This window comes from Gambusia affinis, linkage group LG06 (assembly GCF_019740435.1).
Source record: "Gambusia affinis linkage group LG06, SWU_Gaff_1.0, whole genome shotgun sequence".
Lineage (NCBI taxonomy): Eukaryota > Metazoa > Chordata > Actinopteri > Cyprinodontiformes > Poeciliidae > Gambusia > Gambusia affinis.
Genome location: NC_057873.1, coordinates 12,637,798 through 12,660,269, shown reverse-complemented (window position 1 = coordinate 12,660,269; position 22,472 = coordinate 12,637,798). Strand labels below are relative to the sequence as shown.

The 22,472-nt window shown below is 41.6% G+C and overlaps 2 protein-coding genes across 5 annotated transcripts in view; one reads left to right on the top strand and one right to left on the bottom strand.

Moving 5' to 3' along the window:
* ssh2a (slingshot protein phosphatase 2a) overlaps nt 1-2,501 on the top strand; it is a 34,199-nt gene extending 31,698 nt beyond the window's left edge. For both annotated transcript variants that reach the window (XM_044118907.1, XM_044118906.1), the window contains one exon: nt 716-2,501. In XM_044118907.1, the coding sequence (XP_043974842.1) occupies nt 716-2,083 (1,368 nt within the window). In that variant the 3' untranslated portion in view covers nt 2,084-2,501. The remainder of the gene's footprint in view (nt 1-715) is intronic.
* Nucleotides 2,502-4,567: 2,066 nt separating this feature from the next.
* ankrd13b (ankyrin repeat domain 13B) overlaps nt 4,568-22,472 on the bottom strand; it is a 45,115-nt gene continuing 27,210 nt past the window's right edge. Inside the window, exons 9-19 of one of the 3 annotated variants that reach the window (XM_044118902.1) lie at nt 19,562-19,628; nt 18,274-18,355; nt 16,310-16,374; nt 15,087-15,119; nt 14,845-14,984; nt 13,914-14,071; nt 13,546-13,734; nt 11,749-11,912; nt 9,463-9,539; nt 7,879-8,002; nt 4,568-6,445 (exon numbers count right to left, since the gene is read on the bottom strand). In XM_044118902.1, coding sequence (XP_043974837.1) covers nt 6,365-6,445; nt 7,879-8,002; nt 9,463-9,539; nt 11,749-11,912; nt 13,546-13,734; nt 13,914-14,071; nt 14,845-14,984; nt 15,087-15,119; nt 16,310-16,374; nt 18,274-18,355; nt 19,562-19,628 — 1,180 coding nt within the window. In that variant the 3' untranslated portion in view covers nt 4,568-6,364. The remainder of the gene's footprint in view (nt 6,446-7,878; nt 8,003-9,462; nt 9,540-11,748; nt 11,913-13,545; nt 13,735-13,913; nt 14,072-14,844; nt 14,985-15,086; nt 15,120-16,309; nt 16,375-18,273; nt 18,356-19,561; nt 19,629-22,472) is intronic. The other 2 variants (XM_044118900.1, XM_044118901.1) reach the window with 2 other exon arrangements.

The following is a 22,472-nucleotide window of genomic DNA, read 5'->3' as shown; positions in this document are numbered from 1 at the left end:
ACATTTGGATTTTATGCTGACTCGGCAGCAGAGAAAAGTCGTACCCGTTCCTGTTCCCTCTGCTTCCCAGCAGCCTCGGCTCAGCTGGTTGTTCCAGTTGACTTTTTACTGCTCTGTTTTTTATAATAGCAATCCTGACTGCCTGAAGTGGGTCAGAGCCTCAAAAGGCAGCATTTAGTACAGCGACACCTGCTGGAAAGCAGAGGAACAGTCAGCACTAACTTGTCAGTAAATTACAGTCATAATTGTGTTGTTGGTTGTAAATCTGCTTTATTTTTTTTAGCTGTATCACATCAGAGGTGTTTATTACCATATCTTTCAAAAGTATTCATAAGAGGTTAACTTTTTTACATTTTGTCATGAAACATTTACCTTTTTTTTTTTTTATTTCTTACCCATTCCTCTGGTGCTGGACTCCTGTCTTGCTCTATAGTTCACTTCCTGCTTTCTGAGCCGCCTGCATTTGAACTGCCAGAGTTCACATCACCCAAAACGAGACCGAGGTTTTTAGACCAACCAAATGGGACTTCTAAATCACACACAGTTTACTGAGCTGACTTCAGTTTTGTCATGGGATTTTATTTGGGAGTATCAGAGAAAAGGGGAACTGAAAAGAAATTTAAATGGAAAAGAAATAGAAATGTGTGAAGTGTAACATTTTGCCTGCAGTGGAACTGAAGCGTTTTCTTCTCTTCGTCTCTTTCTGTCTCTGCAGTCCGAGGACAGTTTGGACCAAACCCGTCTCCATCACCATGACAACGGGATATCAGTGCGCCACATTGTCATTGAGATTGAAGCCATATCACACTCAGCCTTTTCTCCTTCATCCTCAACATCATCATCGTCACTCCCTTCGTCCTCTCTTAGCTCCCAGCCCGTCCATCAGGACCACCAGGTGGTACCTGAACCCCCACTGCTCCTGCCCAGCTCCTCGCCTCCGTCCTCTCCATCCTGGTTGCCGAGCGACCGGCAGGCGGGGTCAGTTCGCCGTGCCACCAAGCAGCTGGAGCAGAAGCTGAGGCTGGAGCTGGAGCTGGAGCAGGCGGCGGCCCAGCGTTCGCCGCTGCATTCGCCCGGCGCCGAGCCGCCTCCAGTCCGGCCGGCAACGAGCTCCCTGACCTCAGAGCTTCCTCCTCTGCTGGGCCCACGGGACCTAGCGGAGCAGACACTCACTCAGGAAGAGAACATGGCCAAAGAAGCAGAGGAGCCCAACAGCTCTCCTGATGCGCACATCAGCCAAGTTACTGCTGACATCATGCTGACATCATCACTGACCTCCACTGCTGAGTCACAATCATCTCTACATACCTCAGCCCGGTCCTGCAGGCTGGGCCAGCAGCACAGCCAAAGCACACTCCGTCCAGCTGCTTTGAACCTGGACGGAGTGACGGTGGAGGAGACTGAGACAGACGGCTGTCCTCAGGACGGCTGTGGACGGCGGTGTGGACCGGGCTGCGACGCCCAGAACAGACTGACCAGGAGCAGCCAGGAGTTGGAGCGCATCCAGCGGACACTGCGAGAGCTGCAGGCGTTCCTGCAGGACGGAGTGGGACGGGACGGACGAACGGACACAACGGACACCAAATCAGGACGTCCCAAAGGTTCTGAGGCAGCGAGACAGCGGCGGAAAGAGAAAGCAGAGAGCAGGGGTCTCGGCACGCCGCCCAGCTGGCAGAGGACCCTGGAGCTGGAGGCCCGCATGCGGCAGGCGGGCCTCACGCCGCCGTCCCTCATGAAGAGATCGGCATCTCTGGCCAAGCTGGACTGCCTGGAGCTGTCCGCTAACGACCTCTGCGACCTGGACTTGACGCCACCCTCCTCATCGTCGTCCTGCCAGGACTCGTCCCACCCAGACGACACCTGGAAGAAACAGAAAGTTCTCTCTCTCAATCCGTTCCCCGTTGACTCACCTTTGCCCCCGTCCCACTCGTCCTCATCTAGAGACAGCGAGGGGCCGGAGACAGACGGACTCGGCAGCGGCGCGTCTCCGTCCTCTCAGCAGGGGAAGGGACACTCGTCGAGACGCTGCAAAGCGTCCGCAGAGCGAAGACGAGCCGTCGCTCTGCTCTACAACACCATGTGACCTCCTGGAGCATGTGTGTGTGAATGAAGAGTGTGTGTGTGGGGTGTATGAGGTAGAAATGATGCATGTAAACCACTGGATGATTTAACTGGAGCACAGTAATATTATATGAATGTGCAAACTAAAACTGAAGTAGTGCAAACTTTGCACTCCGTCATGTTTGTTTATGTCTGTTTTTTTTAAACGAGTCCGTTTTCATTGTGAGACCCTCGCTGCCGGGTCAAAGTTTATAAAACTGCAACCGGAGCGGCTTTTTTTCACAACATGCACTTTACCACATTGGTGATTTTTGTGTCTTTTATTTGAAATCCGTTTCTTACGCTGGGAAAGCTTGTTTTGCACTGTTCTCAGTAGACTTGTCTCTGTGGTTTTGGACTTGTCTTTACTCAGATTTTTAATTAAACCAGAACAAAGCTAACATGTTTGTTTTCTCTTTTTTTAATTATTTGCCTTTTTTAAAGAAAACAAATAAAAACATTTGTTTTTTATGTAAAACGAAATGAATGATTTTGTATATTTTTTTTTATCTCCTGTCCAAAAACAGAATCTCCAATAACTTCTAAAGAAAGAAATTATATGAATGCAGCTCATCAGCACCCCCTGCTGGTCAAGGTGATAATATACAGCATTAGAAAAACCTAAAACTGCCGTTAATACAGGTTAAAATGTTGTTAAATTCTTGATATTTAACGCAGAATTGGGCAGTTCAACCTTTTATCCTTGCCGATTTTCTCTGCTCGTTATTTTTACCCACAGATAACTATGTCTTTGAACACACCACCAGGGTCTCTACTGGGAATTGACGAGCACAGCTTATTTCAGGCTGACATTTCCCCCACTGCTTCATGTGGGTAATTAAACACTCAGAAGTAGGCCACCGGGGGCACTGCTGAGATATGCTCTGGCAAACCAAAGCTCACATTAAAAGACTTAAAAAGTCATTAAAATCAGATAACTGTGGCAAGGAGTCTGACATTTTCTACAAAGGTTTGATTGTTGAAAGTACTGGGTGGAAAAACTGGAAAAGTTGGATTAAATGAATCTCGATGAGGGTTAGGATAACTGCACCTCAGCTAGAAGAGTGTTCTCCTCATTTTTTTGAAAGATTTACATCTCGTCACGATTTTTTGTTAATTGTGAAATAATCTGAACTCTGCTTTCCATTTGTCCAGTGCTTCCTTAAACTTTATCAATGAAGAATTCCCAAGTCTTCAAGAGGAAATCCCTCCACCCTGTTTCTCTATTCTATTCTAAATTTATTTGATGTTTATGTTAGCTCTCTGAAAACCAAGATATGCCAGATTGGGAAACAGTAATAATAATAGTGTCATTATGTTTACGCTCATTAATATCTCCCTATTGTCTTCATAATAGACACGTAGCATGTTAGTGTCCTGATTAAGGCGCCTTTATGCACAATAACCCAATATGATGGAGCAGCCACAAAAAAGGCCTAGTAAAAGTATTTTAGCCACTGAAATGTTGGACTATAAAACTTCGGGGGGTTTCTCTGATTTTATGTGACCAACCCAAAGTAGAGCAGAATTGTGAGGTGGAAAGAAAATTACATGACGTTTTGTTTTAAATATAGCTAAAAATCGGAGTGGTCTTTTTTTGTATTCAGCCTTCTCTGCTATGGGAACAATAAAATAAAGCAAAACTCCCCAGCCCAGCTGTTCATAACAAAACCTTGGCTAAGCTGAGCACATACTCATGTTAGGATGGAAGTTCAGATTTAAATTGTGTTGAGGACGTGTGGTAAGAGTTACAAATCGATGCTCACAGAAGCTCTTGTTTTTCTGTCTGTGCTGTTGGCTCATTACAGAAAACACATGGAAGGCTTTGTGACTAAATGCAAGACAATATTTCCACAAGCTATATATGAGAAGCCTTAGAGTTTAAGACTTCAGAGGAGGTGCTTTGTGATCACTCCAGTTATACAACAAACACATTATATCCTTTCCCAGGATATTGGCCTGCTGTCGACTTGTTAAATAATACCTAATAAAATCAAATATAAGCAAAGGATCTAAGAGCTTTTAGCTTTCTCTGGATGTCGGAATTCTTTGGCTCTGGCAAAATTGCCTGACCTAATCTGCATCTAACATTACAAACACACAGGGAAACATGGCTTCCTTGACATGGCAGATTACTGAAAGCGTTCAGGGACGTGGAAAATGTCAGTAAAACGTAGAGGATTGAGGTCATTGGAGGAGGCGGTGCACGAGACTATCATCGTTTCTCTGCGCACTGATGCTCTCAGCTTTTCTACTTAACAGGCAGGCATCTTGTTTTATCCTGGTGGCTTTTTTACAAATTCAATTCACACCCCAGCATGTGCACGACGCTGAGGTTATCCACAAAGTGGGGCGAGGGGAGAAATGACTGCTGATTCACTCCATGTTGCCTTTTTCCTGCGCTGAGTGGAGCTTCTTGGAGGGTTTTACAGTCTCTAAGCTCTCCTCTTTTTTTTTTTTTCTTCTTCTTCTTCTTCTTGTCGAGCCTAAAATAACTACAGTCAAAGCCCCCCTCGGATCTGGCTGAGGCGCCGGGAATCCGTGTCACAGGGAAGATGATGGAGGTGGCAGCTGCTAAAAACAGATCAGCTCCGTCTTTTGCTGACTGACTACTGCTTTGCCTATCTCGTGAGAAATGAAACGCTTTTATCGCCGTCATTTTGACTGAGAGAAACCTGGAAAACTTGGGGAAGGGTGGAGGGATTTGGAGCATTTCAAAGCTTACCCAGAAGTCAGAGAGATTTCTTTTTAATTTTTATTTTTTTAAACAGTCACTCACAGGCTCCAGTTCCAAAAGGTGTTTCTTTATTCGAATCATCAGAATCCACTTTGCAGGTTACATCTTGAAAACATTTTTGATGCATTGGTGTTCAGCAACGACTGTTTTTACAAAGTAAAAAATAAAATAAAATGAAATCCTTTTAACACAAAGAAGATCTACTGTAATTAGAGACAGGAGGAAATCTCAGTTTGTGCTGATATTGTAGTGGTAAACATTAGTTTCAGAGAAATTATCTTTAAAAAAATCCTCTGTATTCCCTTGCATTTTGATTGGCTAGTACCTCACAACATTTGGATTGGCCTGAGCCTTGCAACATCAAGTTACTTACAATTATTTGCAAACATTCATTTATTTTTGGAGCCATTTATTTTATTTTTTTATTTTTTTTAACGTCAGCTCACTCGTACCGTGTGTCCAGAGCTCCGACTCAGGCTCCGGTCACATAACATGGAAACCCTCCCATGGATGCACATCATGCTGAAATATTGTTTATATCAGTTTAGACCAGTGAGCGAAGAGAAACACAGGGGAAAAAAAATCTGTTCTTGTGAGTATAAATTTCTTCCAATAACATATCTAGTCCACAGACAGCCTACAGAACAATAACATTGGTCCTTTATTAGTTTCAGTACACTTATTCTCATACAGTGGAGCCGCTGCGCCTCCTGCAGCCACGTCCTACATCTAAAACCTAAAGTGGCCCGGCTTTGCTTTGTGCTCAAACTCATCAAAAAACCACCACTAACAGTCTTATATGCGATCCGCCAGCAAAGCTAAGTACAGTACGTGTTGACTTTATAGAAATTAAAAGCAAGTAAATAAGCGTACCTGCATGTTATTTTTGAATATTTGGAAACTTCAGAACTTTCTCATGGTTTGTTGACATTCATCTCACTTCTAACAACACAACCCTTACTTGTCTTTTTTTTTTTTTCTCCTTTTTTAAGACTGAAAATCAAATGGTTCAGTGGCAGAAGGCTCAAAGTGTGTGTGTGTGTGTGTGTGTGTGTGTGTGTGTGTGTGTTGGTAATGCTGGAGCAGAAACACTACAGAGGGAGCACTGATGACCCTGCTGCAAAGAAAACTGGTATTATTGGTTGTAAACTGGCACTGCTCAACAAGGTACCATGTGATGCCGCTGAGAGGAAAAAAGTGTCCCTCTCCAGCTGCCATCTTCGCGGCTTCAGGGGAAAGGTCTGACGAAGGCGAAGGGAGCAAAGAGAAGGATTTGATTGTTTCACTAAGATGATTCAGGCAGTTAGAGTGTGCTTAAAGTTTCCCAGGTGGCCATTTCTTCCCTCTTGTCCCAACATGTCCTCAGTTCAGACCCTTCCCCACCATCGCCGCCGGCAACGAGGCTCTCACTTCTCCATCAGGGACAGCTGGATGATTCGCTGAAGCTCCTCTTCCTCTTGCCGCCGCCGGAGGTCCGCCTCCTCCTGCTCCCGGGCCGAGATCTCCATGGCGATGCGCAGCTGCTCGTCATAGGTGCAGCTGGGTGGCTGCTTTTTCGAGGGGGTGGAGCAAAGGCTGGAAGTGGGGCGGGGCTTGTGCTGAGGCGTCCTGGGCAACGTGGAGGGAACAGCGGATCAACATATGGAGACATATTTTGATCAAAGCGTAAAAGACTTAACTACAATCTTAGAGCAAACAACAATAACTGTAATCCAAAAACAAAAATGTAACTAAAATTTTGGCAGGATTAAGTTTCAACATTGTAATATCATCAGATGAGAAGTCCTAAAGCAATGTGAAAATTCATAATTGAAACGTTTCAAATATTTAAATTGACTATTTAGACTATTTAGTTACGGTAGTTTAGATTTTCCGAACTAACTATTTCAAAGTATTTTTCTTCAACTCAACAAGCGCCAGCAAGTCAGGAGGACTTTTAAAACCAGACCCCTCAACAACTCATCAGCAGAAGAAACCTAAGAATAAGACAGATATGTAAACATCACAACCTTTGATCGGCTGTCTTACGTTTTAGTCTGGAAATGGGAGGAAATGTGTTATTCTGTTGGTCTGAAACTGGACAAAAGAAATAAAAGTCAGGATTTCTCTATATGTGGTTTCACAAAAAAATCTGACAAAATCTCAAATGCCACCAAACCAATAACATCATTCACATTGCTGAGCCTTCCTTCAGGCTAAGCTTTTACTGTCATCAATAAAAATAGAATTGTTTTCCATACTTTGTTTAGTTCATGATTTCACATCAGTAGATGCATGTAAATGATTTGATTTGTCACAATTTTACATTTTGATTTACAGATGTTTGCCATTAATCTTTAATGAAATGTTGAGGAATAATCTATTTAAGATTATTGAAATGTTTGCATAGACTATGTGACTGGTTCGCTTAATCACTATGCGATATTATAATTCAATATAGCTCTGATAGCCATAACAATGATGATGTATTAGTGGATCAAATGGACAGTGCCAAACTTTGATATACCCTCAAGTGGGCTGAATATGGAGCAATTTTCTGAAGCCCTATGTTTACATTCTGTTCAAAATTGTGTTTCTTCAAAGAACAGGTGACGACGCCATTTTCAATATCATCAGAATCTAAAATCTGATTCATTTTAAAAGCTAGACTATTAAACAGAAGCCAGTGAATCGTTGAGAGTGAGAGCACAGCAGCCTGTGCATTCAGCTCCACACAGGAACGACTGATAAGGACAACAGACTAAAGTCAACTGCAGGAAACTCTCATCCCTCTCTCCCAAACACACTCTCCCAGCAGCGCTGTGCAGATAGGAGATGAGAGAAGAATAGCAGGATGGATAAGATAATAGAAAAGGGGAGGAGAGCAGCAGAATACAGGATGTGAGTCAAAGATGGAAGGAAGGAGCTGCAATAGGGAGGAAAACACACAATGGTGCCTCGGAAGATAGTGAGGAAAAACAAAACGTGACAGAGGAGAGGATGTGAGATGCGGGGGTACGGCAGGATATTTCGCCTGCATGCTGACAGACGTGGAGATTTACATTGTTTTTGTTGAAGGATTTCAGCTGTTTTGAAGATGAAAGCTTCTGTCCTGTTCTGTCCCATTTTCTATTATTCACCCAGGCTTTGATTTGACTGCTGCCACTCCTATTATGAGAGGGATTGCTGAAAGACATAGATGTTGATGGTGTTGAATTTTATCATATTTGAGAACCACAAAACCGAAACATATTGAAAATATTAGATCGAAGTAAATAACAATAGCCTGCCTGTTGTTTTTACAAATGTCAACTTGTATCACAAAGAGAGTCTGTGACGCCACGTCTCTCTAAAACACACAGAGCAGCCCATATACAGGTGAAGCGTGGTGAAATAATAAGTAGAGCATTTAGACAGCAAACAATGATGATGATGTCAAAATGATATGAAAAAAATGTGCATTTAAAAAAAAAAAATCCTCTAAGGTTACGGTTTAACATTCCAGTTATGCCTTGTTCTTAAAAAAGACTTATTTCAAAAGTCTCTTGTTTCCTCTCAGCTTCTCATCCCCTTTGGATTTTGTTTTGCTTCAACTACCAAGTGCATTATTACGTTTTCAACAAACCATTACCCTTTACCCAACCTTGCCCTCACTTTTTCAGTAAGTAAAAGGTTGCTCTCTGTTCAGCTCCATGCCTTCCATCTTTACTGTAATTTTGGTCATGGGCTCAGGTCTGTCTCTCTTACCTTTTTCTACCCTCTCTTCCTTCTTTCAATTATTATATTAACCATCCTTTCTGGCCCCAGCAAAACTACTTCCCATTTTTGCAAATTTTAGTTCTTTGAGTCTTTTAAAAGTTTTTTAAAAACTGGTTATTCACAATTTTGGTGGACAGGTAGAGAGGACTTGCCAAAGATTGCTTTTAAATTTTATGGTATGGTGCAGGTTTTCTATGTCTCCAAACTAATGAATATTTCTCCTAATTTCATCCTGTTTTCTTAATAAATCTGTCAGTGAATGTTTGATTTCTGAGCTCATGTTGGAGCTGAACACTAAACTCTTAATACTAAATATAGACACCTAGTGGGAGCCACAAGTTTAAACAGTATTAATACAATTAAAGGTTATGCAAATTTATGACTTCCTCTTCCTCCAGGTGGTCCTACTGCCATCTGTAGAAATAAATAGCATCTCTGTCAAAAAGAACCAATCAGAGCCAGGAGGAAGGTCTTAGTGTTGTCAGTCACACTCTTGTACGCGCTGCTCAATATACTGATGAAGAAGAAAGAACTTACCATTACAGGAAAACTGTGAATCGGTGGCCATTGAAACTAGGCTGAGGATTAATGGAAATATTTGGTGTGAGAAGCTAGCTGTAGTGTAGCAGAGAGCAAGGGGGAGGGTGTGTCTGACGTGTACACAAGCCTGATTGACAGCACTAACACCCTGCTCCTGACTCTTAATGGTTGTTTCTGACTGGGACTGATGGCAGTAGGACCACAGGGAGGAAACCGAGGAGCTTGATTTGTCTCCTGCTACACCGTCAGAACATAGTGACAGTTTCAACAAATACATAAAATAAACATTGCTTATAAAAGTTATACTGCAGTTTTGAGGAATAAAAGCAAATCTTTTTTTCTTCTACCTCTCTACACGACTTGGGTCACAGGACAGGGGGTGTGCTCCTGGCTTGCTATTGGTCAGCGCTTCCCAGATAGTCACCTAGAAACAAAGAGGAGGCAGAACAGAAAGTCAGAGAGCGGATGCCGTGGACAAAGAGATGGAGGGATTTCTGAAAAGGGTTAATTCTTCCTGTGGGCATTTTTCCAATCAATCCCCACTAAAGCACCATGCACACACAACATATGTCCACACACACACACACACACCCACACGCACTCCCGCACACACAAAGCATAAAGGCAGCCAGCTGGCTTGATTTTGACTCATAAAGTGAGAGTAAACTAGATCAGTCCTGCCTCTAGTTCTTTGGTACACACATTATTAATGAACCACAGGATGTGGCAAATTTAACTCTTAGTTAAAAACAAACTTTGCTGCTACAAATCAAAATAACTCTTCAAAATAAGATGAGTTCATCTTAAAGTAAGCACTGTGGTTTAAAACTTAGTTTCCCAGTGTAGAAAAATGCACACAAATTCTACATAAAAGATGTAAGTATCATCCCGTTTTAATATTCCAGCTGTTACTAAAGTACTGATCATATTTGTGAACAGGAACTGTGAAGTCTCTGGAAGCACGGCACCAAACCGCCGCTGTTCAAACGTTCTCTCATCCTCTCAGCTTTGTTTCTCACCCACAGAAACACATCAGAGGATGCTCTCTGACCTGCCTCCCTGAGACTATTTATATCCCTGCACCCCAGAAGAAAACCGGCGACTATCAGGAGCAGGATCTTCAGGATTTAAGCACAGGCCTATCCTTAGGCAGCTGGAAATGGAAAGCCTCTTGGTTCCATACTGCAAAGGCAATTTATGTTGCTTATTGATTTCACTTCCCTGTGATTGTTTGTATTTTGAAACCAACTGCTATTTGTGTACTCAAGCACACACGAATATTAGGGTCTTCATTGACGTATTGTTGAATTTAATCCTGTAATTTTAAGATGGGGAAACAATGTCCGTCACGACTGATTATGTGCTATCAGTCTGCAGATACATACAATACTTCAACCGTGTTATCTTTTCCAAACATACAGCAGAGATTCTATTTTTAAATAATGTGATTTGATGTTGGTGCCATGTGAGCCTGACACAGACTGAATAAAAAACAAAATAAAGTGACCTAAACTTAAAAGTAAACCTAACATTCAGTTCTTCAAATTCACTTTCATCTATGAAGCCTCCATTTCAATTTTCATTGACTCAAATACATCAGGTTGATCTATGTTTGCATAGATGTCGACACATATGTAGAAGTACATCTCAGAAAATTAGAATATGGTGAAAAATTCATTATTTTCTGTCACTCATCTTAAAAAGTGAAACTCATATTATATTGATTTATTGCACACAAAGTAAAATTCACACATGTATGGCTGCAGAAGTTAGTTAGTTTTTTAACTTCAATGCAGCAAAACAGACAGTTCTAAAAACATGGCCATCAGGGTGCGCTATTTCTATTTTGCTTGCTACATCAGGAAAACCATCATAATACCATTCAGGAGAATTGACTTTAAACATTAAACATGTAATTTATGATACTTCATAGTTTTTGAATATAATGTTGACCATGTTATTTGCTCATGCAAAGAAAAAATATTTCTTTGGTCTGACACTTTAATTCTATGGTATACTTTCTTACTGTTGCTGCTACCTTCTTTGAACACGGCAACAATAGTATTTATTTAATTGCTACGCCCTCTGTTAGCTTTGAACAATGAAAGTACGTCAAGTTGTGCCACTTATACATTTTATAAGCCTATGACAGAGACAAAGTGGTAAGATCTGTAGTTCTTAAAGAGATGGTGAGTACGGGGTCAGAGTTGGAGATAAGCAAAAATAAAAATAAAAAAGAATCAAGGATGACTATAATTGTTTGAAGTGGCTTCACTGCGACAGTGTTGTCTGCAAAACTCCATTGGGTTTTTTTTGTAGTTTTTTTTTCTACAGGAGGCTAAATGAACTGCCGTCACAGCAGTATATAGCTCATACTTTTAGCAGTAAATGACAAGACAGGTGAAACATCATATCATGTAGTTTAAACAGGTTCAGATTCAGATTCATCGCTTCTTCTTTACAGAAGAAGGAATGAATCAGCATATTTCCATTTGGCAATAAATAAATAAATAAATAAATAAAAACTGTACAAGCACTAAATTTGATATAGAAGAATATAATATGGGATAGCTAAAGATGTATTCCTTCCAGCGTTACCGCCAGAAAGCTCAAGGAATTCACAGCGGGATCACCTGATCATATTCGGATCCGGCCTCCAGCAGACTCTGCTGTATAGCAAACTGCAGTAAGTCTTCTTCCTCCTCCCTCATGCTGTCTCTCGGTTTGCCTCCTAGCATGGTGTATCCAGGCGGAGGCTCAAACACACACGGGGGAATCTCTCCTGCTCGGCACGACACTGTTCCACAAAAGGAGAGTGGGGGGCGAGGGGGCAGAGGTCAAGAGATGAGATTGAATGTTATCTGACTTTAAAGAACACCAAAGGAGAAGAACAGGAAAAGGAAAAACAGAGGAATATATTCCTAAACCAAACATGGAGAGATCAAAGGTTCATAGAGGTTGGAGTATTTGTTTTCTCTGTCATGTACCCTACTTCTAACACATCACAGGACAACTGCTAACTCAAAGGGCTTTCATATGAGGAGCTGTGTGAGACGATAACATCGGGGATTCTCAAAGAGCCGCCGTCAAATTAATTATTCCGCTGCCCGGCACAGATGCAGATTTACGCGGCGCTGATGAGGTTCTGATTAAATAAACGCAGGACATGATCCAGCAACACAAAGCACAAATCTGTCCAGTAAAATCTAGCGGTAAAAAAAGCTCACATCTTCCTCATCAGTTACACTTCGTCCTGAAAATAACTCCAATCTAGGAGGCTCCAGAAGAGGACGCAAGATAGATGAAAAACTTAATCGTTAATTTTTGCAAAAGTATTCATTGCCTTACATTTTTTCACTGTTTATTATGCTGAGATCTTACTGTATTTTACTGGGATTTTATATGATTAAGAAACACAAAGTAATTATTAATAATTGTACTAATTTCACCAGTTCTTCTCCGCTTCAGTTCAGCTCCCCACGATACCGCACTGCATCACCACAATTGTCACATGACCAAACAAAATAGCACATGATGAACCTCTTCCCATAGCCCTCCAGAAACAAACAGCAACAAGACGGAAATAAATAGCGGTTGTTAAAATCGGCCCAGTTTTATTTGTATATAAATGTTATCTAAATAAACTCCCTATTATTATTAAAAAACACAGTTCATCTTTCTGTAATTTTCCATAAATCCAGCTGTCCTGTCAACCACAAAACAACGGTCAGAGATTAACCTTTGATCAAATTTATAGCAGGGTTAGGTTATAAAACAACATCGAAAGCTTTGAATATCACATAGAGAGCTGTTTGATGTATCATCTGAAAACAGAAATTGGCAAAACTGCAAACCTGCTTAGAAAGCCTCTGCTGCTACCAGCTAAGCTGACGGGCAAGGAGAATATTAACTGAAAGAATGAACCTTAGTTACTCTGGAGGAGCAGCAGAGATGACAACTCACAGATGGTGCACTCCACAAAATCTGACAAAGAAAGACATTAGAAGGCCATCGAATCATTTACCACAAGCCGTGTGGTGAATGAGGCAAATATGAAAGAAAAGAAGTTGTTTAGGGCTAACTGCAAAACGAAAGTTACTACCGTAACTACGGTTCTATGAATCCCGGATGACCGCCAGAGGCGGTGCTTCAAGCACTGAATGATCATTCTTGCGCATGCGCAGGTCGAGTACTAATGACAACAAAGTCACCTGTGACCTGCCGGGGACCCACGTGACTCTATATCGTCACGTGGCACCCGCAATCAATCCCTCAATCTTCTCGCGAAGCAGAGATTCGAGGATCAGGCACTCTGGCGGTCATCCGGGATTCATAGAACCGTAGTTAAAATAAAAATCCCTTGCTGTTTTGGACAAAATGTGAATATTTTGAGTAGTGACAATATCAGTAGTTAACACTTTGATCTTTACTTGTGGAGCTAGAGCTGGAGACGCTGGAGGAGTCGCTGCCTGGAGACGGAGTGTCTGTCCTCGGGGCGTCCCTCTGGCCGTCCCCTTCCACCCCGATTTCGTTGTCTGGACGGACGCCGGCCCCCTCCTCGCAGCCGTTCAGGTTGCTGAAGGTGATCCTGGCGTTTAGTATGTGGTACAGGGGGATTTCTGCAGGGTGGATCATTTTATCCGTCAGCTCCCCCTCTCAGATCATTTTGTCCATTCCATTTCATCCGTTCATTAAATATTCATCACCCTCTTTCCCCTGCTCAGTTTAAGCAACCAACATCACCCCCCCTCCCTCCTCTTGTTCATTCATTCACCCGTCCAACTCGTTCTGCGCTCACCGATCTTGACTGGGAAACCAGGCGGCAGCCGCAGAGTGATGAAGTCACGCAGCTTGGCGAACAGAGCGTTGGAGATGGCCATGAGATCGATGATAGGCACCACTTGTTCCGCCAGGGACAGAGGATGGGTCTCACACAGCCACAACTTGGCTTTAAACCTAAAACCCAACAACACACACCTTCTTACACTGACGCTCCTGGCGAACAGAAACAGAGGAAACCATCCGAGTCTGACTTGTGCATAATTAAAGCAATTTAGATGTTGGGATCAGCCCGTTGTTTGGGCAGAGATACAAAAAGACACTGATCACATCCACTAACAGGGTCTGTCCACGAGCTGCTGAGTCATGTTCAAAGCCAGGCCAATCAATTGTTAGACTCTAATTTGTGCGATAATGAACACAGAACTGAGAGGCAGCTCTGCCTCCTCCAAGAATTAATCTCATCATGTCCTGTCACTTTTTATTTAGCAGCGATGAGGAATGTAAACGACGTCGGAAGAGAACCAACAGCCCAGCAGGCGCAGGAAGACTGTTCACAAGGCTGCTTCTATTTTCCTCTTTTCTTCTTCCTGTTTGCACATTGTTCTTATGAATCCCCCTCAGCCCCAGGAGATACTGCAATATTCTTCCACTTCATGTTTTATTTGGTGTTTTTTAATATAGTGGAGTGACAACAAGGTCCGATGAGTCATCCATCTCAAACAGCTGGAGACGGAGCGCCTAAATGCCTGACTGCACCAGCTCCGCGACGCCGTGGTATCTATAAATATGCGTCTTTGGTTCTCTCTGTTATCTGTCATCCACCTCAGGATTGTTGTGGTCAGCTGCTAAGAGCGGCTCGTTTTATACCGGCCATCATACTGTCAGCTCTGGCACGTTGCAGAGAGCGGCGCTGGCCGCCTGTTTGCGTTCCTGTCAGTCTGGCTCACCTCTGGGTCTTGGTGGTGAGCTGGCACGGGTGGCCGATGTCCCTCAGCGTCTGCTGCGTCGAGCTGGGGTTGAAGTACTCCTCTGCTGTCAGCGCGGCGGGGTTTGTCACCACCGGGGATGACATCTGTGTCACCAGAGCCTGGAGAAAGTACAGAAGGAATACACAGTGAAGCCAAGGCCTCGTGAATCGAAAGACAATCGCTCAAAGTTCACAAAAATGATTTGGCTTTTCTAAACTTACTTCATGTGCTTTTTGTTCCTGATGTTTGTTTCCCTGCAGTGACACACAAACACACAAAGAGTTTGGACACTACTCAGAATGTGGCAGAGCAAAAGGTGAAGTTTACATTCAGATTATTATTTGTGTAGAACTTAATCGGTGATAGACTCACAGCCAAAAAGACAGAATTTATCTTTACTATTTTTAAGCATCTTTACCAAGGTTGTCAATATATGGAGGATGAGGTATATTGTTTTAGAGAAAAAAATACATTTTATAATGTAAAAATTCATAGTGCTGACCCTTAATCGGTGGGTAACACACATAAAATAAATAGATTTGACTGGCTAATTGCTGTTATTCCACATCTATACCATATTCCAATATTTTCATCCCCGAGTCTCTTTGTTCAACTCAGGGGATCATGGAGATCCTGGAAATCATCTTCTGATGTCCGATGAGAGTCTCTCTGGTCTGGACCATTTTACAATGGTTAGATGAGTCATTGCTTTAAAAACAACTTTAGTATTTGGTTCATTTCCTTCATGGTTTGACTAAATCATATAAGTACAAGCCTGTTTAACATGAAGACTTTTAGTAGTCAGATTGTTATCTTCTCACTTCAATACACATTATATGAAAAAAAAGCAATTTGCAAAGTAATAATGGGACATCCTCAACAGTTTAATGAACAGGAAAGCAAAAACTAAAGAGGAAGTTTCTCATGTCTGGTTTTACAGTAGCTCTGGATCATTTAGAGCTCTAACGGTGATTTTCATCTCTACAAAGTGGCTTTGATGCCACTTTAAAATTTAGGATTAAGAACACCACTGTACATCCACATAAGAGATTTAAAGCTGCTCCAAAAATCTGCAGAACAAACATCAAAGTGGGGGGAAAAAAAAGCTTTTGAGTGGCGTCAGGGGAGAAGCAGGAGAGTGGAAAGCAGTAACGACAAAAAATGAGTGGGAGTGGGAGATTACAGAGGGTGTAAGGAGGGAGGTGTGAGTCATAGAATCTCTCAAAGCGAAACAAATTAAAAAGCATGATCAATATTTCATAGCAGGCTGCATGAGGGCTCTCTTGTCCACAACGCTGGGATTTTACACCCTGCCTGTCCATCCACAGACAGGAAGATGGAGGGGACGGTGAAACTACAAGGGACCATTTATTCCCGACAATAAAAATCTCATCAAACATGAGAGACACAAAAACAGAGAAAATGCTGGATGGCATGCACTCACCACATTGTTAGAGCTCATGTGTTGTTCTGCAATCCCGAGGAAGTTCTGCAGTGGAGTCCTGCCTCCTGCAAAGGGACAAACAACAGTTTAAACAAATTCAAAAGCAAAAAACAAAACAAAACAAAAAAAAAAATAACAACCTTCTTTTATAACAATGAGAAGAAGCCTGGGGCTCATTATCTCCACCACAGCTGCCCAGAAAGTTATTTTCCTCTGTACTGGATGGCTCAGAAGAAGCTACTTTTAGCATCTAATAGCCAGCAGGAGGAGGCTTTAAAGCAGCACAGAGGGAGTAGAGTAAATCTGAAGTGCTGCCGTCAATTCGGGAGATCTGAGCTCAACACGTCCGATTCTGAGCAAAAAGAGGAGGAAACCTTTATATCTGCTCCGTTCAGGAGTTATCCTCTCAAGCTGATCCTGTCCTGTCATATGTGAAGAAAATACCGTTAACCGAATGATCATTATGATCAAAAGGTAGGCCGTGCTTTTATACTGAGTTCAAAGATGGAAACAGTCCATCCACGGGAAAATTTATTCAGCCTCCATTTTCAAACGACGCTGAAAAAACAAGCAGCCAGTTTTGCAACTTTGTGTAACACTTGCAGTCTTCACTTGACACCTACGTGTCGTCTTGTAAAACAGACAGAAAGCACCTTTTATGGAGAATATTCCCATCCTTACCATATGAAACATGTTTCACAAGTGTAAGTTTCCTGTGTAATATATGCAGTCTGAGCAAAACATAGTGAGTTAGTGGAGAAAATCCACTTCAGCAAGGGGGGAAAAAAAGAGAGTTTCTTCACTAAACCAGAGACGAATATTTTGAATCTCTTCTTTCAGCAGAGACAGAAACCCTGCAAGCTCCTGCTGCACCACGTAAGAGTGAATGTTATAAAAGTGGTGCACTTTAAAATTGATTGTTGTAAAAATTACATAACACACATGATTTAAAAATCCAAATCTAGATGAGTTTGGGGCTGCCACTTGAAGAACTCCAGTGTAGAGAAACTGGTTGGACCAAACACCTACTACTCTAGTAATCTAAGACAGCATGTAATAAATTAGCAACTGGTTTTATTTAGACAACCACAAGAATTGGAAGGACAGCATTTCATTTGTATCTGCAGTTCTAGACAAGACATCTATATGGAAATTGGCAGTAAGTTGCAGGTTTGCATGATTAATAGTTTTTTTTTTTTTTAAAAAGGCATAAAGTATCTTTTGCAGACAAAGATGCCACTGAAAAGTCAAACACTTTCCCAAATTACATACAGTTAAGGCTTGAGATTTTTTTATTAAAATGTAAAACTTTCCCAGTGATATATATCTAATACTTGCCCACCTAAATAGAAATTATAACTTTGTTTGAGAAAATCTGCAACACTTTACTGCAAATGTAAAAGCTAAGTCACAGACAGGATGTTGTATTTTTTTGCCATGCTGCTTTGAAAGGCGGAGGAGGCAACTTTGTCAGAAGCAAAGCAGAAGTGAGACAAACCTTTGGACATTCCAGAATACAGGCTTTACATTTTGTGAAACTTTAGAGACACTTTGAAGTCATTGAACTGGTTCTGATAACACTTTCAACCTCCCGCACAGCAGCAGAATGCAGGTGAGGATGTGACCTGGGAGACCAGGATCAACCTTCACATCCTCTTCTTTCAGAGGAGCGTGGGGCGGCTGATCTCCGCTGACAGCCTCCCTCCTCGGAGGGAAGCTGGCTAATCTTGTTTGATTAATGATCTGAACCAGAAAAGGAACGAAACGCAGCCTCAGAGAGAACATTGCGACCTGTTCGGCCGTGTCTCTGGGTGATCTTATTGAGCCCAGCAGCTTATCGGCAGGTCTTTCATCAGGGATTTTGCTGCGACTAAGGCTGGGGGTCACACTGGTGAAGGCATAATGTTGAAGGCAGTCAGCTGATGGAGTTTACTGTGCTGTAATCCTCACAATGAGTTAGTTACCTTTCGTCTTGTTCTTGTTCTGATCCGTCAGATGGTCTGTTCTGGTCCTGGTGATCAGCTCAACATTGGATGCTGCATAGACCTGAGGGGAGATAGGCAGCATTAGAAAATACTTAACCTAATAACGGTGTGTCTAATTATGTATTTTGAGTAGCCAAACAGGATTCTATCATTATTAACTGCTAAAAAAATTAAGGGTATATTCATACCTGAGAGTCTGATAGTTCAATTAGGAATAAAATTGCAACATTTGTTACATTTTCAGCTGGTGTAATATGTATTCAAACTGTACTCTATCAAACAAACCAAACTCTTAAAAAAAACAACTAAAAAAAACAAACTGTTTTCCCCACTCGCTTGTGGTGATGCTGCACCAAGAACCACTGAAGGAAACAACATAAAGACCTCTGAAGAAGACGAGCGAAAGATCGCTTTTCACAAAATGTTAACAAACATAGAGTGACATCAGATTTTAATCGTTGTATTATTTCTCTTTTGTTGCCATTAAAAGATCCCTCTAGCATGAGACTCCTGGATTTGCTTTGGATTTACTGACCCAGAATGCACTTCATTACAGTCCACTTCCTGTTTTTGGATTTGTCTCCGTTCTGCTTGGCATTCACATATCCATTCGAACTGTGCCAGAGTTCTCTGAAACCGAACTGAGAACTATGTCTGTTGCCGGCCCAGAGTTTGCAATTCTTGTCTGCATCAGAGTTCGATTACGCCTTCACACCTCCTCAAACAAAACAGACGTTCAGGACAAAAACTACAATTTGATTAAACCAGACCAAACAGGGCTGGTGTGGATGCACCATAAATTAAAAGATGAGACGATCCTGACTCTGACCATTGTTCAAAGCAAAAGATAACAGTGTGTTCAGCCGCAGAAGTTGCCTGTTTCCATTTGGGACTCTAAATCAATGATGCTGAAAAAGAAGCAATTTTCAAGCATTGAGACTTTAAAGAGTTTTTAAAGCACCATGGGCAGATGGTCCAGGGCATCTGACATGACTATCAGTCCCTCCAGGGAGGTCGAAAGAATAACAAAAAACAAAAGGGCTCAAGGTAATGCCTTTGTTTTTTCGGGGCCATCTGGAGTTTTATGTGCTCGTAAAATTTCATGTGGATTATTCACCTTCATTTGAGGGTGACAAATTTGTCTAACTCTTAAATACCAAGATGGTCAAGTAACTTTTGGAAGTCTTCGCTGTGGGTTAATGAGGACTTTGATAACATGAGACTGAGCATCAGGAAGGCGAGCTGTCTACGCAGTTGTCACTCATACCTTGGCCTCATATCCATTCACTGTCTCCGTCTTCTCACTCCTCCAGCCCAGGATGCCAGTCTTGTTCCTGCAACAGAATCCAAATAAGTTTCCTGTGACCTTAAAGTTAAGCTAAAAAAAAAAGAAAGAAAAAAGAACACACCTGTATAATTTATACAGAAATTAATTATGCAACAGTGAGAAGGATTATTCCCAAGTTTAATAACATTTAAGGCAGAGCAGCTTCAGTCAGATGCTTCTTCAAGCTCCCTGTACTGCAGCCTCTACCCCGTTGGTGAGACATGCTGCTTGAAAATATTGCCTCCATTGTTCCTGTTTGTCGTCAGTGAAGATCAGCAGCTCACTGTGCAATTAGGAAACCTGTTGAGAAGCTAGTGAGGCATTTCTCATCTTCATCTGCTTAATCCCTGTGGACCCCAGCAGAGGTTTCAAGGATGGTTATCCCCTTCATCATTATTCCTCACATCTGCAGTAATAGCATGAACACAAGAATATTTAGGTAATAAAAATAGCAGCTAATATCAGTAATAAGAATAGAAATGTCAATGTATCAGTTAGCCAACTGCTGTGGTCCTAACCTATTCAAAGCTTTTCCATTAGCAGTAGCGCACTACTTTCCCTCCTAGTATTCAATTCTCCCGCAGGACCAGCTGTAGTATTTTCAAAAGAATATATTTAGTCCTGTGTTTGTAAAGATTCACAGCTTATGATACGACCACAAACCTGGAGTCGCTTTGGTAGTTAGTGAATTCATACTGACAAGTTAAGGAGGGCAAAATTAGCATTTCATAATCAAACATGTTGAGTCAAAACTAAAAACAAGACACTGGTACCAGGACAATCTGTCTATTAGCTCTAAAACATAGATGCAACTTACTTTTCAGAGTTTTACATTTTTTATTATGATGATTTAAAGGTTTTATTTTTCACCTTAGCCTGCATTATGTCAAATGTAGGTTAGGTAGCAGTTCAGGTTTCATTTTTGCAAAACTCCAACAAAAGGGGTACAAACGGAAGATGTGGTAAAACAGACAGAGTCAACCATTAAGTGATGCAAATGGACTCTCCTTCATGCAAGTTTTCTTAAAAAAAAAAAAAAAAACGAGAGAGAGAGAGACTAAACGTGTTGTGTTTTCATTGTGCCCTTTAAATCTGCCGGGTTTGTAAACATGGATATAATATTAATTGTAGTGAATTATCAGACTGGGACTCAGTTACGACAAAGGCCTAATTAACTGGAATTGGTAACAGGGACAAAAAAATCCTCAGTGCATCATCCCTGCTTTACAGACCTTGTATAAAGACACAAAACAAGAGAGAAAAATGTTTGTTCTCCTCAAGGATCCTTTGTTGTTTTGAATATTTTTAAAACTTATTCCTAATGGGTTCTCCCTTTTGTCCTCGTTCAGTTACTCATTTTGTGTCGGAAGAGAAAAAAAATTCCATGCATATCTCCAAATTTCCCTTTTATTTTAGAAAAGTAGACGCTAGAGTTGAAGAAGGAGAGACGTGACCTCTTTGAACGTCCTTAAATTTCCTTAAAGCCTGAAACCAGAAAAGTGCAGCGCTGTAGTTTGTGTGCGTGACTGACTGAAGATAAACTCCAGAGGTAGATGCCCTGTCTGGGCTGCTTTGACAAAGTGATTCGCTCTGAAGCATCATAAACAGATTATTGGCATGTAGGCAGGAGTGCTGACTGTTGGAAAATGCAGAGAGGTGACTCTAAGGTGGAGGTCTGACAGGGAGACGATTACCCTCTGCCTGCTCATTTCACCGAGCTGTACTCTCTGTCCTTCTGCTCACTTACTGTTTATCTCTTAACATTTACTCTTCCTCTCTTTCCATAATTCATCCAAATGTCTCTTTCCTCCCTCTTTCCCCCAAAAGGAACCATTTCTTTCTGTCTACATATTGCACTTCTGTAACTTTTCATATCCTATTCAACTTTCTCTCCATTTCTGAGCCCACTCCTTTGCTCCCATTGTTCTTTGCCTCATCTTCTGTTACCTTTTTTTCCAAACTCCTTTTTATTTCTCCTTTCTATTCATCTATGTCTGAATATTTTATTGTCTCTGTCATTCCTCTTAGGTCAAAAACAACATAGTTCCTTGTAAACAACTAGAATTTTTTTCTAATAAAAAGAAGTGAGCCATGTTTATGTAAAGCCACAAGAATTCTCATTGGGAAATTTTGCCACAAACCACACAGTGGACACACCTAACGTGGAAGAAAAAAGTCACATCAGGTCAAAATGTGACTTTTTGGCCTACATACAAGGTGTTTTGTGTGATGAAAATATATCAGTACACATTGCCCCAGAAACAACCATGATGAAATAAGGGGTGTGGGTAGTATCATGCTGTGGGAAGGTTTTCCTTCAGCAGCAACAGGGAAGATGGATGGAGCTGAATATAAAGCAATGACGTAAGACAACGTGTTAGAGTCCGCAAAGTACAAGCAGGATAACATTCCTCAACAGATGTGTAAACAGAGCCTGTAACACAAGTCGTTTAGATCAATGCGTATTCATGTGTCAAAGTCCAGACCTCAATCTGTACTTTGACATCTGGACTGATCTAAAGCTAGTCTGTAAAATTTAAAATCTTTTGATGAGGAAATCTGGTGGAGAAATGCCTCCAGAGCCTTTGGCTGAAACTGAAGCAACAACGGACTCAGAGGAGGTTAATTATACACCACGCTTATCAGATTTCTTTAACGCGTAAAGTTCTTAACACAATATGTTATTTGCTTCCACTTCACAGTTATACATTACTTTGTATTAGCAGTATCATGTAAAAATCTCAATAATATACACTTAAGTTTATTTTTGGAACATGTCAATATGTGAAAAGGTTCAAGAGTTTTCAATGGTTTTAGAAGGTACCGTATGTCCAGTCAACCCCAACCTGTG